Source organism: Rhinolophus hipposideros, assembly GCF_964194185.1.
Source record: "Rhinolophus hipposideros genome assembly, chromosome: 9".
NCBI classification, from domain to species: Eukaryota; Metazoa; Chordata; class Mammalia; order Chiroptera; family Rhinolophidae; genus Rhinolophus; species Rhinolophus hipposideros.
In genome coordinates, this window is record NC_138055.1 from 6,201,538 (window position 1) to 6,219,705 (window position 18,168).

Here is an 18,168-nt window from a genome sequence, read left to right on the forward strand (position 1 = left end):
AGGTCCCTCCCCTCGGGGTCTCGTAGCGAATGCGTAGAGAAACCTCCTAGTCCGTGTCCCAACCTCCTTCCCCCGGTTTAAAGGAGCCGCTCTCTTTTTCGTTGGGTCTGCTCCACAAGCTACTCCATCCACCCGCCGGGGATTGGAGGGTTAACACGCCCCACCCCCGGCCGCTAGTCGCCCCCGGAGCAGGCTGAGCACATTACGTCATCTTCCCAGCTGCTACCCCGGCCCTGCCCGCCTGCGAGAGCGGGTAGAATCAAACCTGGCCCGGGAACGAACGCTGGGGCCCGAGGTCTGGAGACCAGGCAAGTCGTATTCCTGCCAAGCCCTTTACAAAAGCGGAAGCGGAGGTTCCACGCGGACCGCGAGCTGCCCAAGTGCAGAGCTCTGTGACCACCTTTGCATCTGCACTTTTGCACTGCAGCGACCTCGCGCTTCTTCCTTGGGTTCTCACCCTGGGTGCCTCACCGCCTGCAGACTTAAAACAACGCCAGCGCCGGGGGCCACCACTGGCCGCCTCCTGAGGTGGGGCCCAGGCTTGGGCATTTGACAGAGTTCCCCAGGGTAATGACACGCGTCCCACCCACAAATTCCCTTTCCTTCAAGTACCTCACTGCCCCATCTTGCAGCTGGTCACGACATACACAGATGTGCAAACTTCTAGGAATTTATCCTAAGGAATAAAAAAAGTACGAGTGCTCAAAGAAGTACACAAGTATGTGTGTATTCAGTCATCCCAAAGTCCTCCAACTGGAAAAAAGTGGAAAGCCCAGTTAGGGGCTAGAGGAATGAAGCACATGCACACAATGGAACACCGTGGCATCACTAAATATGTACATAAATGTGTATCACAAAGACTTTCACTATATATTGTTAAAAGGTTCAAGTATGTTTCCTGGGAGTGTCGCTTTGGGGTCAAGACTTGAGAGCACACAGGCCGAAGAGAGGCAGATGTAGGGACACTGCAGTGACATTGAGTGGTTAAGTAACTCTTCTAAGCCCGTTTCGTCATCTCTAAAATGGGAAATAGCGCCCCCTCATAGTTGTGGAGACTAAGAAAGATCATCTGTCCATTCACGTATTTATTGAACGCCTCTGGCAGGCAAACAGTTCTTATCCTCTGAGAGTTTCCAGTCTCCTGAAGAAAACAGACATTAAACAAATATATGACACATAGTACAAGTAATCAAGGGAATTGTAACAAGGGACCTGACGGGACGTTAGGAAACTCCTCTGACATTTAAGATGCAATCTAAAATTGGGGAGAACTGCATCCAGTATAGCCAGGGGAACAGATGACACGGGCAAGGTTCCTGAGGCAGCGGGAGCCGCTGACAGCCAACACTCGGCATAAGACCTGGCATGCAGTCAGTGCCCACAGGAGGCAGCTGTTGTAATTGAAAGACTAGGGATCTATGTGATCACAAGGGCAAAAAGGATGGAAGGCCCAACCGCTGAGTGTCAGTCATGTTTATGGGAATGGTGGGATTTAGGGTGGATTTTACTTTCTTGGTCCATTCTTCTTGGCATTTCAGTATTAAAGAGTCTACCTACTGAGCTAGCCGGATGGCTCAGTACTGTTTAAAATACTTTTGATAATGAACTTGTGTAACGTTAACGACCACACTGATCTCTGGACCGGGCACTGAGCTGGACAGTGCCGTCTTCAAGTGCGCTTCCCAGTGGGTCTCACAGGGCTGCCCACACCGCGGGGGGGAAGGAGGGTGGTGACTATCTGCTGGCCGACTGTATGACTCGCTTTGGTCTGGTGCCCACCCACCCCACAGCCTCAGTAACCTCCTGCAGAGGGCTGCCTGAGCACCAGGTCAGGTCGGTGGGCACAGCACCTCCCGTTCTGCAGCTGTTCCCAGGGCTCCCAGCTGGACCTGCCCAGAGGCCCGGGTTCCTAGCAAAGCGGTCTGAGGGGACACAGTGAAGGCTCAGTAGAAACTGGAGAAAGGTGGCAGCCCTGGACCCAGCGCCGGCAAACACTCACACTGTCCCTTTGGCCCTGACCTCACCTAACTTGAGTATCTCTTCCAGTTGGCTCCTTGCATTGGCTGGAGACCTGAGACTGGCTCCCAGGGGTGCAACAGCCTCAGGTAAGTCATTCCTCAGGACCCAGGTTCTTCATCGCAAAAGGGAGGGGTCGGGCCAGATGACAATAACGTCCAGACACCCACCACGGGTTGGGCACTCACTATGGGCCACAGAAGAGAACTTTGCCTGTTTTTTCCATTCACTATTTCGGACGCCTTCCCTTGATGCCTCTGCTCAGTGCCTGTCTCCTCATTCCTCCCCAATCTTTCAGGAATCAGTTCAGACGTCATTTTCTCCAGGATGAAGCAAGAGCACGTACCCCACGGTTTGACACACAGGTGAGGTTTCAGGGTGGGAACTGACAAGTTTGGTTTCGGATAAGCTGAACCGAGCACTGAGGCCTATCCAGTGGCAACAGGGCAAGTGCCGTCAGCCTTGTGGTTCAGAGGATGCAGCTGTCAAGAAGAGCCGAGGACGAAACCAAAAAACGCTTCATTTCAGGGGCAGGGGAGGGAGGAGGAATCAGGAAGCGACAGAGCAGACTCAGACCAAGGGCAGACAACCAGGACAACACAGTGGCCGACGCCTGGGGGGGGTCCTCTCAAGAAGTGTCACCAGCATTCCAGCAGGCAGTGAGTGGGGACAGCAGAGGAAGGTGTGGGGCTGTGATGAGGAGGGAGAAGAGCTGTGGACCCTGAGGTGTGGCCCTCATGGGACGTCTAGCAATGTCTGGAGACATTTTTGGTTGTCATAACTGGGAGATTGCTACAGGCATCTGATGGGTAGAGGCCAAGAATGGTGCTAAACACCTTACATCACACAGGACAGCCCTTCTCACACAACAAAGAATTTTCTGGCCCCAAATGTAAACAGTGCCACTGTTGAGAAACTCCGCCTTAGAAGATATTGGGGAGCTCCCAGACTCTTCAGGGGTGTCTCAGGTTGGGGCTGGAAATGCCACTGACGACATCATGGCTGCCACCACTGGGCATCCCTGGTGCTGGTCTGGCCACTAGGAGCCCCTTTCCCCCACACTCTTGCTGCCCCTAGTGCCTGTGCATGGCCTCCACCAGCACCACTCACACAGGCTGGTCTACCTGGTTGGTGGCATTTCAGTCACTTTACGGAATCCTCCGGCCTCGACAGCGCCAGGCAGCGGAGGTGGGCAGACTCTGCCTGCAGTTGAGACAAAAGGTGGAGTTCTGGGTACAAGTGACAACAATCAACAATGCAGCAAAGGGAAGGAGAGGGGGAAAGCAGGGTGATTCTGTTTTTCTGCAGGTGTCAGATGGGAAAACTTGAGACCACTTGAAGGTGAAGAGGAAGGTGTCAGCCAAGACAGAGAGAAGCTGATGGTGGAGAAGAGCCTAGGATAGGTGCCAGATGAGGCGGAGCTGAAGCCAGGTAAAACCGGGTCCCTCTCTGGCTGTGCATGCAGCGGGTGTTCAGCAAATCTCTGGGGCAGACGCAGAGCCATCAGAGAAGGGCACCTGTCAGTGAAAAGCCAGCCGCCAGCCTTGGAGAAGCAGTTCAGGGATGCAAAGGCAGTTCAGACATGATCCAACTGATTTTGCCAGTGAAGCCACAGCACAGAGAAAGGGTGTGCCAGGGTCACTCAGCCAGGCTGATGGGCTGAGACGAGACCGGGGTCTCCCTTGGGCTGTCGGTGGTCGGGGTGGTGTGGGTTCTGGGATGGCTGTGTCTCTCAGACCCTATTAAGAGGCAGACGCTGGCTTGGTAAGATCAGAGACCCAGCTAGAATTCCCACCAGAGCTTCTCCGTCCTCTGCCTGGGAAGAGCACGACTGAAGGGCAGCCGCCCACACTCAGGGCCTCTGCCCTGTGACCACAGGTGTCTTCTTGCATACCTCCTGAGCTGGGGAGCTCACTGCCTGACCAACTGGCTTCAGGCGGCCTGGCCGTGATAAAGCAGCCTTCTCCAGAGCTGCCGCCCGCTCCTCTAGAGCCCCGTCCACAGGTTGAGGGTCTCCCAGTGTTGCTGGAGAGAACAAGTTGACTCTCCTGGGCATGCTCAATGACTGTCCCCAGAGAGCTAAGGATAGAGATCATGTTGCTCCAAGGTCATCCTGGATTAAACACCCTCCCAGGATGCTTCCAGTCCTTCCCAACACTGATCCTTCGTCAAGGACAGTGCGGAAAAGGGATTAAGAGGCCTAGACCAAGTTTCTGTTTCACTGTCCTGCCAGGGCCTGGGGTGGGAACGTCCTCTAAGGTGCTCTCTACTTCTCTGAGGGCGTTGGTCCCCCCTCCCGGGCCCCTCACCACCTGCCTCGTAAAGGGAGTCACAGTTACCGGGGGCCCAAACCAGCCGTGGTTGGCCCAGAGGATTGGCTGGCTTTTATTGTGTCTCTGAGGGGGGCTAGAACTTGTGCCCGGTGGCTCAGTGACACAGTGGGGCCAGCAGCAGGCATGGCACCTCTGCACGTGGCTCAGAGCCTGGTTCTGCTACCTCCCCAAGGAAAGCAGCAGCCAGCCGGCCAGCGATCCTAACCCACCAGGAGGGTCCAGACCCCTCTCACCTCCCCCAGCATCTCCACAGGGTTAGGTCTGCAGCACAGCGTCCTCTGAGGTGACCTCGACGCCCCCTCCAGGGAGGACCTTGGGAGGGAATCCGGCTCTCTTCGGCTCAGTCCCTTCAGCTGGGGCCAGGCCAACGTGGCCTCCCCGGCGCAGGGCCTGGCTCTCACCACCAGTCAATGTGGCTGCACCTCGGCCACGCTGCCGCCTCCTCTGCCTCCCGACTGGCCTGCTCCTGGCCCCTGGAGCCCTGGGCTGCAGCAGGGCTATAGCTCGGACTGCGATCGTGAGATCCGCGGGCCTTTTCGGATCTCTTTCCGCTTTTCCTCTTTCTTCCGGCGTTTCTCCTCTTCTCTCAGGGCCTTCTGGAAAGGGTCGGTGCTGGAAGTGAACTGAGGGGAAGAGCAGAGTGGTCTGATTTAGTCCGCTGGCAGCAGAGCTTACTCTGAGCTGGGCCACTGTGGGCTGTGGGACAGGAAGGTTGCTTAGATGCAGGTCCTGCCCGCAGGGAGCCTGCAGACATGGAAACAGTGTAATGGGCATTGGGGATAACTGCTGAGTGCGTCCTGAAAGATAAGCAGGAGCCTGACAAGCAAACAGGGTGAGGGAAGGAGGACATTCCAGGCAGAGGGACAGGTGCCGAGCTGTGAACCTCTAAAGGCATCAGAGAAACAATAAACAGACTCTTCAATGGGTGAGGGGCTCAGTGCCCGGCAACCACACACTGGACCCCAGCCCTGGCTGCCATACTCAAGTTGTGGAGGGCAGCCAGTGAAAATAAGAGATAGCAGGTGGACGGTGGTGCCCGGTGAGGAGACGGAAACACAGGGTGAGCAGGGGTCGGAGGAGGATGACTTCAGTTGGGGCAACCCCCAGGCCCTGTGCTCTCCCTCTGCTCTCTCCAAACCCATGGCTTCTTTTATGTCTATATGGTCAGTTACCCCTCAAATCTGTACCTCTGTATCTAAATGCCTGCCTGGCACCTCCACTAGCATGTCCCAAAAGTGCCCCCAACTTGGCATGGCTCCATCTCCCCAAAACCCAGTCCCCTTCCAGTGTCCCTGTCCTCATGGACAGTGGGGGCCCCACACTCCAGTCTAGGCGAGTAGGGCAGAAACTGAGGAGCCCCCACTCTCCACCAGGCACCCCACTATCTTCATCTCAAGTCCTGGCTCATTTTAACCCTTAAGTCTCTCTCAAGCCCATACACTTCTGTCTCTTCTCTTGCTGCCCCATCACCACCTCCACCTGTCTCCTGATGACTCTGGGAGCCTCCCAAGGTCTCTCCACACCCACTCTGGTCCCCCTCAAGCCACTCTCATGGCAGCTAGATCTTCTCAAAATGCAAATCTCACCACGTCACACTCCTGCTTAAGCCCTCCCATGATTCTCCATTACTCGCAGGATAAAGTCCATTGGTTCCATCTACAGATCCACGTGCCACCTGTTCCTCCTTCACACTCCCCACCTTTTGGTTCCTGGATTCCCTGTTCCCTCCCACTTCTAGGCTCCTGTATATGCTGTGACCCAGGCCCAGAGTGCTTTCCAGCCCCAGCCCCCTTTGCTACATTAGCTCCAGTTCAACTGTCACCGCCCTCGGGGACCTGCCCTGACTCCTGGCTGAGGTGGGGGCTGTCTCCTCCATTTCCTTCTTAGGGCTTCTCTCTCCTGACCACCTGCTTCGCAGCCGCCACCCCCACTGGACAGAGGTCTCCGTGAGGATGGGAGGATCAAGTCAGATGTTGGGTCACTTGGCCATGAGCCCCTAGCACAGGGCCTGTCTGGCTTACAGATGGCATTCAGTATGTATTTTTTAAAGGGACGAATGAATCACATTAGAACATGACTTATAAGAGCACCCAAAATTCCAGTAGTTATGCCGTGACATATGCCTATTATATTTCTTCTTAGGGCAGATGTTTGATAAAGGTAGGCATGAAAACAAACTAGGAGCTCCACCTACCACATTAGATTGAGCGGAGAATCTGGAAGATGGGATGAAATCAAAGTATGGTCCAGAGAGGGTAAGTGATATGCACAAGTCACACAGCAAGTAGGATACCCAGTTGGGCCTAGCCTCCAGTGCTTCCCCTACCATACTCTGCCTTCTCTCCCAATGAGTTAATTCTGATCCTCTTGGGAGAGATGAGCTGGGAAACCCCTCAGGCCAGCCCAGTACCCTCTGGCTCTGGCTGGGGAAGGGCAAGTCAAGAGATCCTTGCCCCTCAAGCCCCAGCTGGCTCAGCCCGACCAGGGGAGCCCAAGCCTAGTTGGGGGCAGAAGAGAAACACTGCCCGTCCCTTTCCCAGACCCCTTCCCCACCAGGCTTGGCCGATGCCTACTTTAAACTCAAGCGGGCCCTTGGTACTTACTGCCTGGCAATCGAGGCCCCAGCAACTGAACCCTCAGTCCTTCCTCCTAATGGCTCATTCCCATAAAATACAAACAAGCCATAGTTTCTTCCATCCAACTAAATTTCTCAAAACCACACCCTCCTCCAGTTATTCTCCCATTGGTCTGGTCTGCTCCCCTTGAAAACAAAACTCTTCAAAAGGCCTGTCTATACTTCCTTTGCTCTCATTCTCTTGACATCCAGTCTTTTGTCCTCAGCCTTTGATCTCGGATGGCCTCCATGTTGCTAAATCCAGTGGCCGGTTCTCAGGCCCCATCTTCTTTGACCTCCCAGCAGCATTTGAAGGCCCATCACTCCTCCTTCCTGTAACTTTCCTCACGTGGCCTCTGAGAAACAACTTTCTTGGGTTTGCTACTCTCGTGCTGACCGCTCCTTCATGGGGTTCTCTGCTAGTTCCTCCTCGTGCCCCCAACCTCTAACTGCAACCCCAGCCCAGGCCTCAGTCCTCACACGGCTTCTCTATCTGCCCAGACCCCCAGGGTAACGGCGTCCTGGCCATAGCGTTTGACATTTTCTTCATAAGCATGACTCTCACATTCGTAGCTTGGGCTTCAACCTCTCCCCGAAATCTAGAGTCATACAGCCAAGTTCCTCCCTGTTATCTTCACTCAGATCCTCACCAGGACCAGAAATAGTCTCGATCCCCGATCCAGCCCTCAACCTGCTCCCGCCACGGGCTGCCCATTTTAGAAAATGTCGGCCCCGTTCTTCCACATGCTCAGGCCAAAAGTCTTCGCGTCACCCTCAATGCTTCTCTCTCACTGCACATCTGCTTCCTTAGCAAATCCTATTGGCTATACATTCACAACGGAACCGGAATGTCACCATTCCTCACCAGCCCCACTGGTTGTCACCCAGTTCAAGCCACCATCAATGCCCACGTGGGAAAGCACCACAGTCTTATTGGTGTCCGTTTCCACCCCGGTCCCCAGACCGTCCTCCGCACAGCAGCCAGGCTGCTCCTTTCAGGGGTAAGTCAGAGCCCATCACCCTGCTCTCCACATCTCAGAGGCCATGCCACGGCCGCTGAGAAGCCCTCCGAGGGCTCTGTGACCTGGGCCATGGCTCTGACCTCGCCTCCTCGCACTCCCCACCCCTCCAAGTATGCTTCCGCTGAGGGACTTTGCACTTGCTGCTCCTTCAGCCTGGAATGTCCTGCCCCAGGTTACACGCTGGCTCCCTCACTTCCTTCAGGTCTTGTCAGTAAGACCCTGTGGCCACGTCATGCAAAATAGCAACTGTACCGCCACCTCCGCCCAGAATCCTCAACCACATTCTCCTGCTTTTTCTTCCACAGCCCGTCGCCACCTATCACAGCAGGTAGTTTTCATCGACTGTCGCCTCCAAGGAGAATGACACTCCCAGGAGAGCACGGCTAGTTTGTCTGTCTACGTGCTGCTCACTAAATGTTGAATGAATGAAAATGCTGTGCCCTGAGCCTTTGGTTAAGCCAGTCCCTCTGCCTGCACGTCTCCCCCGAGCTGGCCCACCGGACAACTGGTACCAACTGAACCGCCACGGCCCCATGGCTCATCATGTCCCTCCTCCACTGGCACAGGACCACACTGGATTGGGACCGTTTCCCTGCTGCCTTCCCCACGGGACCGTGAGCAGCTGAAGGGCAGGGGAGGGCCAGCCCCCTCTGGACAGGGACAGTGGCCAGCACACAGCTTGCCCCGCGCTGGCTCCAGTGATGACTACGTAAGAAGTAGACGGGGTCTCCCAGGACATTCGCCAGTGTAGAGGGAGCGCAGGAGGAGAGCTGAGCAAGCCTGGGCTATGCCGGGAGACAGGTCCGTGCTGGACATCCAAAGTGATCCTATCTTGGGACTGTCCCCAGCCAGTGAGTAGGAAGGAAAGTATATTGCTGCTGTGGTTATGTCCAAGCAGAGCACATTCCGATGAAGCTGAACTCAATCTACCCTGGCACCCGTTCTCTCCGAGGCCCGTGCTCTCACCCTCCTCCTGTGTACGAGGCATCCAAGACCTGCAGGGTGAGGACAGCCAGTGTCACAGCAATAAAGCATCCCTGTGGCACTCCCTCAATGGGAAAGGCAATCTGCCACGGCCTTCAGCGTCCTGGCATGTTCTCGCTGGGGACAACAAGAATCCAGCCCTGACGGTTCCCTCCTCGGGCCATTTATCAGGGTTGTGATTGCAGCAAGCAACCTTGGAGGACGTTATCATCTTGGTTTTACATGAAAGGGTGGCAGCTCCGCTAGGGGGACAACTGGATCCTCAACTCTGCTGCCTGAACCAAAGCCACTGGCTGAACAGGGCTTTCCAGTGAGAGGTTACCCTAAATACTCAGCTTTGATTCACTGGTGCTTCAGCTGACTTTCTACCGTGTCCCCCAAAGTAAGACCGAGCCAGGCCATCAGCTCTGTGTCTTTTGGAGCAAAAATTAATATAAGACCCAGTATTATATATCATATTATATTATATTAATTATATTACATTATATTGTATTATACCCAGTCTTCTATTCTATTCTATTCTATATTAAAATAAGACCGGGTCTTATATTAATTTTTGCTCCAAAAGACGCATTAGAGCTGATGGTCTGGCCAGGTCTTATTTTCAGGGAAACACGGTCGCAAATGGTGCTGTGCAGAAAAGAGCCAACAGAGCCAGCCTGACTACTATCCTTTGAAAGGCCTATTCCCAAGGTTGGCTCTTGGCTGGTGTCTAGGAACGTGGATTCTGGGAGGGCTCCCGTCCAATTGGTGGCTCCCGCGGTGCCTGACGTGTTTGTACCAACAACGTGGCTTACTTATATCAACACCTGCTTTTCTTCTGGGAGTCTGGGCTTCAGGTACGCCAAAGGCAGAGGGTGCCTACACGACCAGCCAGCTCCCAATAAAAACCATGAGCCCTGAGTCTTTAATGAGCTTCCCTCAGAGACAACTCTTCATAGCTGTTGTCACACCTTGTTGCTGGGGGAATTAAGTGTGCCTTGTGTGACGCCACTCAGAGGACACTCTTGGGAGCTTGTGCCTGGTTTCCCTCAGACTTCGCCCGTGTGCTTTCCCCTTTCCTTTGTGTGCTTTCACTGTAATAAATCATGGTTGTAAGCATGATTGTACACAGTCCTGTGAGGTCTAGTAAATCATCAAACCTGGGAGTAGTTTTGGGGACTCCTGATATGGCTGTCTCCAGGCGACAGCAGCCATTCAGCCCCACTGACAACACTGAAAGACTAGCTGCCATCTGAATGAAAAGCCCTCACCTTTGCGTAGGCAATACTCCTAACAACCAGGCACACTGTATTTTTACTAACTGTTGTCATTGTGCTAGCCATCTGTCTGCCACTCGAACATTACAGACGGACAGATCAAAGACAGCCATCCCTCTTTGGGGCTATAAGCTGTGGAAACAAATTGTGATTGACAACTGGACAGTCTGGGTCACTCGCTTGGATGCCCACAGTAAGGCCCTTTGCCTGATAAAACTGACCAGAATCAAACTGCTGACGAAGTCCACACTACCAAGATGGCAGTCATTACCACATGCACGTGGCAACACGCCTGCCACCATGGAATGGCACAAAGCCGACTCTGTATTTCTGGTTTGACTATCTAGGATCCTTGGTTGGCATAGTATGGACTCGAGATCATTAGGATAATGACCAATTGGTTGACTACATTCCTTGCCAAGTCCCCCTACTGTGGCCCATGTGAGCCATGATGGGAGATACGACATGCCTCTGAAAAGTTTGTAAAAATACCCTTGCCCCATTCACATCTGACCCTCTGGACATAAGCCTAGGTGAGAGTAGGGATGATTGAAGAGAAAAAAATGAAATTATAGTTCCTGGGATGTGACACACCAATTTTGTACCAATAATCCCAACATCTAGGGAAAGACCACCTTAGATCCCAGGAGGTGCGGGGAACAATTAATCCTCTTTGTCCCTTAGATCTAGCTCTACCACTCGGCAAAACAATCCTAGGCTCCGCCCAGGCCAACCTGCAGATGGCAATCTGACCAGCTGCTGGGTGTTCTTGTCAACCACGTGATAAAAAACCTGACATGGACATGGTCAGTACTTAACTATTCTGTTGTGCCCAATGCATCAAAGGCAGCTCCTAGAGTGACCCTGTGCAGACACAAGCCAGTACAACCTCATTTCAACCTGACAGATACAAATGCATCTGCTTCTCCTGATGCCTGAGTGGCCTGGGGTTATGCAACTCTGCAGCGACACTCAGGGTTCAACCAAACAGTGTAACGGTGACCCAGATCAAGCTTAACCCATGGGGTGGGCCATTGAGTATTTCTCCACTGGGATGAAGGCTGCTTTGGGCCCACTGACTGCCCCCATAATCACTGGCAAGAACGTCAAAGAACAGCGGATCAGTCTGAACTCTTCCATGGGTGGTAATGGTAACAGACTGGCCTTGGATCACAACCATGATTATCTAAAGGGAGACCTTCTGGTCCCCAGGACTGACCACAGCCGGCTGAGTGTAGGACCCTGGACACGGCTGAGATACTACAGCAGGCTGCCCTCATCCTGCTGCTCAGCGCCGTAGACGGCGGCCTTAATTAAATGCAGTATGAGACAAATTGAACAACTTTGGTCCTGGCCTCTACTGGTCAGATGGCTAGACAGACGAGCACACTCATGTGGAATGTGAGTTAAGCTAAGACATGCAGGGCTGAGGGGTGGGCTGTGGGAGAGGCAGTCTGCCATGGCCCTCAGCGGCCCTGCTGGCTACACCAAGAGCAATGCCCAACCTGCTCTGGACCTGGGCCATTTCTCAGGATTGGCTTTGCAGGGAGCAACCTTAGAGGATTAGGGGATGTCTCCCCCCAAACTAAGAGCAGGTCTGCTTCTGTCCACTACGGAAGTAAACTTCCCGAGCTTGGTGCTCCTCAGCATGACGCAAAGCCACTGCCTGTGTGGCATCTGCTGGGGCCTCTCTGTGTCACCCCACGAAACTTAGGCAACAAGGGGAAGCAACATGAGTGGGCCAACAATCTGGGTAGTGCTGCTGCTGCAGGAAGCGCTGATGCCTCTGACTGCTCGGCATCCAAGACAGGAGCAGGCTGGCCTGTCAGCCTGCAAGCAGGGTGTAAATCCGACACCCCTCGTGGACCCTGACACCCCTCCCTGTACCGGGGGCGAGCCTGAGATTTGATGAGTCCAATCCTCTAGCCCTTCTGGCGCCCCTGCCACCTCTGATCCCTTCCTCTGCTCTACTGTATGTGGCCCCCAGCCCTCTAGGATGAGAGCATGTGCAGAACATGGGACAGAAGCCTGGCTGGGTGATCAGAGGCTGAAGGGCATAGAAGAGCGTGACTCGACCTCCCCTGGCTTCCCTGTCAGTCACCTGATGTGGGGTGCCTACTGTGCACGGGGATGGGTATGTTCACAGCCTCTGACTGCCCCCCACAGTGGGGGTCCACATTCCATGAGCAGACAGACAGCCTGGGGCTAAGACAAGGGCTTAGTGAGCAAGTGATGGTTTCTGGACCCAGACCCAGGCATGTCTGGCTCCAGGTCCAAAGCCTGCACGCTCCACCCCGGCCACTCCAGGCCCTGAAGGACCTGGCTTCCCATAGCTCAGCAAAGGCAAAGCAGACGTGCCACAAGCCACCACAGCTTACCTCTGTGTGGTCCACTTTAAAAGGGTTCTGGAAGTCAGAGTCTTTCTCGCTGATCCCCAGTTCCTGGGCCATCTGCAGAGGAGGAAAAGTTAGTCATCTTCTGCCTTCTCCTGCCTCTTGCTCACCCGCGGGCCCCTCCCTCCAAGGTGGAGCCCAGGCCCAAGGCCCGGGCAGATGTGGGCCAGGTGATGACCCCAAGGAACCCAGGTCAACACAGAACTCTTTGGGATGGCACCTCAACGTGCCGACGCTTATCACAGAAAATACGACCAAGGGCTGCCATTCGGGCCTGGCTGCAGGCAGATGCGAGGCTCACAGCACAATGAGAGACAGAGGGTCCGGCCCTCCTGCGCCCCAGTCCTTACCAGGCTGAGGATGGGTGAGTGGGGCCCCTGGTCAAAGACGCCTGACTGGTTGCAGAAGCTGATGCCCCAGCGAATTAGGAGATTCCAGTTGGAGTTGTGGTCGAAGTAGTGGTGCACGATCCTTGGGAAGCGCAGCACCACATCGCCAAAGAAGGCCGTGTTCTCCAGCACTTGGGAGAAAGCTGGCGAGAGGATCCTGATGAGTGGCCAGGGCACACGTCCTTCTCTTGCCCTCCTGGCCAGCCCTAGGCAACCCCCAGAGAACAGAGGCAAGCCCACCAAGCAGAGAAGGGAGCAGTGCCCGCTGCCCACAGGCTGATGCCCACACGTGCAGTTCGTGCGAAGGGCTTTATGTCACCAGATCACTGAATCCTCAAAACCACCTTTAGAGGGAGATGTGGGTGCCCTTCCCATTTTACACAGGAGAAACTAAGGCTCAGACCTCTAGTGAGCGGCGAATCTAGGCTGCAAACCCAGGTCTGTTTGACTCCAAGGGCTCTGCTCTTTCCCCTGTACGTCACGGCTTAGAAGACTCGTTTTCTGTGGGGACCAGAGACGTGGGGGTCATTCTGCACATGGAGGCACATGCGTCACATGAGGCTTTGCTGGGCCTAACCTCCCCAACTTGGGTCCAAATGTCTACAGCTGGGCCCTGGTCAGCACAACGACAGTGCCTGTGAGGGGTCACGTCTGTTAGGGTGGCCAGGGCACATGCCAGGGGTTGTATTGTAAAAATACTCCTCTAACTTTATTTTAAATGCTTCTGGAGTTCCTAATTTTGAAATAATTTTACACTTATGTAATATATCACAAAATTCCTTCTCTTGGCTTCCTCTAATGTTAGCATCTTACATAACCACTGTACAATTTCTAAACCAAAAAATTAACATCAATACGATACTATTAACAAATCCACAGATCTCACTTGAATTTCATCAATTTCCCCACGAAGATCCTTCCTCTGGTCAACAAGTTGCTTTACACTGAGGTTAGTGTCCATCGTGGTGGCAGTCCCCCCACTCCCACCCAGGGCTAGCATGAAGAATTAGTACAGACACAGGCCTGGAGGCAGCCCTCACCAGCACTGGCCAGGCCACACCGAGAGAGAAGCGGACTCCTCCAAAGACATGCCAGATTGGGTCTGAGACAAGTGGGGGTGGGGCCCTTGGCTTCAGAGAACTCAGAGAACCTCAAAGAACTCAGGAGGGAGCTTGGTTTACAGGTAAAAGCCAAGGCAAACCACTCACCCTCTTTCATCTGAAAAACAGAGGTAATAGTGCCTTCCACAGTTCTAGTGGAGATTAGAGGTATTTGTAAAGGTGCGCACCATTCAATAGGTAACGGCTACTTCTATCCCCTCAGACAGTATAATCTAAGAAATCGTATTGTTAGGGTGTAACCAGTTAATGGGAAAATCACCACTGGAGAGAAATTCTTGGAAGAGGGGATGAAGGAACACAGAACCCCTCTTTTACCTTATTTTATCTATGTTTGTCCTACCTTGTTCCAAAAAAAATTTAAGGGGGTTGGGGCTTCTAGAACAGTGGTAAGGAGTGCCGGTAACTGCCCCCACTGACCAGTCACGTCGATAGGTCTGTTTTTCTGTCCTGTACGTGGGAATAATCCTTCCCTTCTCTACCAGAAGGGCCAGGGTGGTGGAAAAGGCAAGGATCCCTGGAGGGATAGAGGGCAGAGGCTGCTCCCTGGTTCCCCTGCCCCAAGCACAGGACAGCATGAAGGAATCCATTTGTGTCAGGGACACAAAAACTGGCTCTGAAGCCCAGAATTTCTTGGAGAACCATATACTAAGTGCCCATTCAGCAAAGGGGGACACTTGGAAGGTGCCACAAGAGGGTACTTCCAGAGAGAAAAAAAGAGTGAAAAGAACCGGAGGGAAGAAACCACTCAAGAAAATCCAGGTGGTGGCGAGGAGGAGCGGGACACTGGGAAGACCATACCATCCTTCAGTTTCTCGTCCTGGGGGAAGGGCCCATCTGGGAGCACGTCTGCAGCAGTGAGCACTGTCCGGGAGTCCTCCAGCACCTGAGGGAACCCTGCCTGGCTGAGTGACTTTGCAGAGGCCTTCCCAGACCAGCCCCAGCCCCGTTTACTTAAACCCTACTTCCAATCTTTTGTGCATGCAGTTGCCCCTAACTGAACACCATCCCCTGAGGTAACTCCTACTCATCCTTCAGTGCCCAGGTCACAGACCAAGCCTGCCATGAGCTGCCCCGCGCCTGCACGCACCTGAAAGAGCCCCTTGAGCATGACATCAAGGATCTTGTACTGCTGGTGGACATCATTCAGCTGTACCAGGTTTTTCAGTGCCGAGAGCTGCTCCCGCCTCTTCACCTCAAACATCTTCTTGTCTGAGCAGCATTAAGTTAAGGAGCTAGCACCAACACTCTTGCCTGGCTAATCCACTGGTCGCGACCCAGAGGGCCCATTCCTGAGACCACCCCACACCCCCACCCTGCCCCCAGGAAAGGAATGAACTGTCTGAGAAGACGCATCCTGCAATGTTATCATTGTCCTGTTCGCAGAGGATTCCACAGCCAAGAGCCTGAACACCACCCCTCAGGATCTGGTCCTGCCCTCTCCTCCCCGGTGTTCCTGCCATCTCCCACAACCAGTCACTACCCCCAGAACCCCCGCTCCTCTGCTCACACTGTACTCTCTGCCTGGGACGCTCCCCACCCTCCCTTCTCTGAGTTTCTATTCTTTCAAGACCCACTTCAAAAGCCACAGCCCAGTGTTTCCCCCTGCACTTCCCATGTTCCATCACAGCACCAATCACAAAGAACCATGTGAGGCCTCTGAAGGTCTGACAACCAGGGACTGGTCCTGACTCATCTTTGTGTCCCCAAAGCCTGGCCCAGCGTAGGTGGCCCAGTATGCCAGGGCCTGAGTCTCCGCCCAGGGTCTCACCCACATGTAGGTACAATCCTCAGAGCCTCCATGACTCTGAGAGATGTGCCTTGCCTTCTCCATTTGACATAATAGGGAAACTGAGGCTCAGAAGAGAATAGACTTGATTAAAGTTTGATTAGAGTGTCTTACCTTTTCTCCCGTTCCCATAGGCAGGGCCGGCTCCATCCCTGGAATGCCCCCAAGGGGTTGTGGGTATAGAGAGACCCCATTTATGAGACCCTGCAGGCACAGCTCATTAACTCGCTCCAACCCCAAAAGATACAGATTTCCAGGCTTGGGTCCAGGGAGGTCCCCAGGGTGCCCGTGACTCCTGTCCCAGACAGTAGCAGGACAAACAGGAAAGCCAGGAACTGAGGAAGGTCCATATCTGCAACCCTGGAGCTAGGGAAGCAACCAGAAAAAGGAGGTAAGACCCAGACTCGGTGTTATATACAGTGAGGTGAATGGCAACTTCTCCCAAAATGGCATAGGCTCCAAATACCCAGAAACCAGCAAAGCACTGGAGCCCATCCCTAGCCCAGGGCCTGTGAGTAGCAGACACACACTAAAGACCGTGGGATGGTAGGAGAGAGGGAAGAAGATAAATGTCTGCAATGAAGGGAAGCTTAGAGCACAGGGGTCAGTGTGTGGAGCTCTGGGCTAGAGCCCTGGCTCTTCCTGACGGTGGGACCTTGGGCAAATTGCTCAGTCTCTCTGAGCCTCAGCTTCCTCACTGAAATAGGGATAAGGAGGTCACCTCCCTGCGGTAAGGGGGGAGGACTGGGTGAGACACCGTGCCTGGGGAAGAAGGGGCTGGTCAATATCATTCCTTCTCAACCAACATCCCTCTCCCCACCTCCACCCCCACCGGCCTCCCAGAAGATATCTGGTCAAGGAGGCCCAGACAGTGAGAGGGTAAGTGAAACTTCTGGTGTTTTCCTTCTTCCCTGACTCTGTCATCAGAAAAGGAGGAATGCAGGGCAGGAAGGGAGGCAGGATTGTCTTGGGGTAAGAGGGATGCTATTCATTCACTTTGGAACCACAGGCATCACAAGCAAGGCCTGTTCCTATTCAGGAAACCTTCCCCAGGTATTCCCTCCATGTTCCAGGCGCTGTTCTAGAGCCGGGAATACAGCAGCGAATAACACAAAACTCCCTGTACTCATGCAACTTACTTCCCTAGCAGGAGTAAGAGACAACCAATCATCTTGTAAAACAAGCACAGAAGGATGAGAGGGAGTTGATGGGGTACAACATTACATGCCATGGTCAGAGGAGGCCTCAAATTCAAATGACAGGGGCCCAGTTTTATCAATGTAGAACCCAAAGCACAAAAAAGTGAAGTAACTGCCCACTCAGCTATTCCCAGGCTAAACCAAGAGTCTAAATGAACATAGGCTATCTCAGAGCTGGCCACTGTTCTACCAGGACACCTGCCCCAGGGAAGAAATGCTGTTACTGACAGTGAGCTCCCACAAAGGTCATCCAGAGAACGGCCCCCTAGACCAATATAAATGAAACCTAGAGAATGAAAAGCAGTCCAAGTTCACCCAAGACCCCCTAACTTCCAAAGTCATGCTCCAGACTAAAGGAACCGGACCAAGGCTAGAGCAGAACTTGGGGCCAGAGGGATAACTAACAACAGGTAATGACTGGAGCAGGTTAGAAGTGAGAAAAGAAAACCGAAAAAGGAGACTGCGTGCGGGCAGATTCCGTGTTCTCTACTGTTACTCCCACTTACCCCGCCTCGCAATCCCGCTCCCCGCCCGGGCGTCCCCAGAGCTGTCCCCAGAGCTCTTGCCAGCTCCGAGTGCCACTCTGAACCCATTCTGCGACAGTGGCGTGGTGGTGGAGGACTGTGAGCTGGCTACCTGGGCTCACGGACCCAGGTGGCCGCCCCGAGCCTTTGGGGCTCCAGGAGGAGAGAACGAGTCTTTCCAATGAGAAGATGCGACCGGCGCCACAAATCTCACCCCCTAACCCTGCAGCGGTTTCGGGGCCCTCGCTCCCTGCACGCCCCAACACCACCACCGGGAGCCTGCTGCTCGGCGACACCCCCCCCCCCCCCGCCCCTGTCACCTACCAGGCTGGCGGTGCGGGAAGCGGCAGGAGGGCGTGCGGACTGGCTCAAGGGCCCGCCAGACCCGCGGGCACAGGACTGCGAAGTACTCGCCCACGGCGCGCCGGGCCCGCCGAGCGCCGCTCCTGACCAATGAGCGTGGGCCGCGCCGGCCGCGCCGGCGACTTCACTTCCGGTCCCGCCCCGCGGGTCCACCCACCCCACGCT

General features: G+C 54.3%; 1 protein-coding gene across 1 annotated transcript; it reads right to left on the bottom strand.

Moving 5' to 3' along the window:
• Positions 1-1,069: 1,069 nt before the first annotated feature.
• CCDC134 (coiled-coil domain containing 134) lies at positions 1,070-18,141 on the bottom strand. The gene is made up of 7 exons (XM_081058193.1): positions 17,965-18,141; positions 16,165-16,283; positions 15,219-15,340; positions 14,930-15,014; positions 12,972-13,153; positions 12,607-12,678; positions 1,070-4,972 (listed from the first exon to the last, which is right to left on the bottom strand). Exons 2-7 carry the CDS (start codon positions 16,265-16,267, stop codon positions 4,847-4,849), a joined length of 690 nt encoding a protein of 229 aa, XP_080914319.1. The 5' UTR covers positions 16,268-16,283; positions 17,965-18,141; the 3' UTR covers positions 1,070-4,846.
• Between the last annotated feature and the right edge of the window lie 27 nt (positions 18,142-18,168).

Coding starts and splice junctions, on each gene's coding strand:
- CCDC134 (XM_081058193.1), bottom strand. CDS start 16,267: ATGGACCTTCCTCAGTTCCTGGCTTTCCTGTTTGTCCTGCTACTGTCT. Junction 15,015..15,218: donor TGCTCAAGGGGCTCTTTCAG/GTGCGTGCAGGC, acceptor GGGTTCCCTCAG/GTGCTGGAGGACTCCCGGAC. Junction 13,154..14,929: donor GGACGAGAAACTGAAGGATG/GTATGGTCTTCC, acceptor TCCTCTCGCCAG/CTTTCTCCCAAGTGCTGGAG.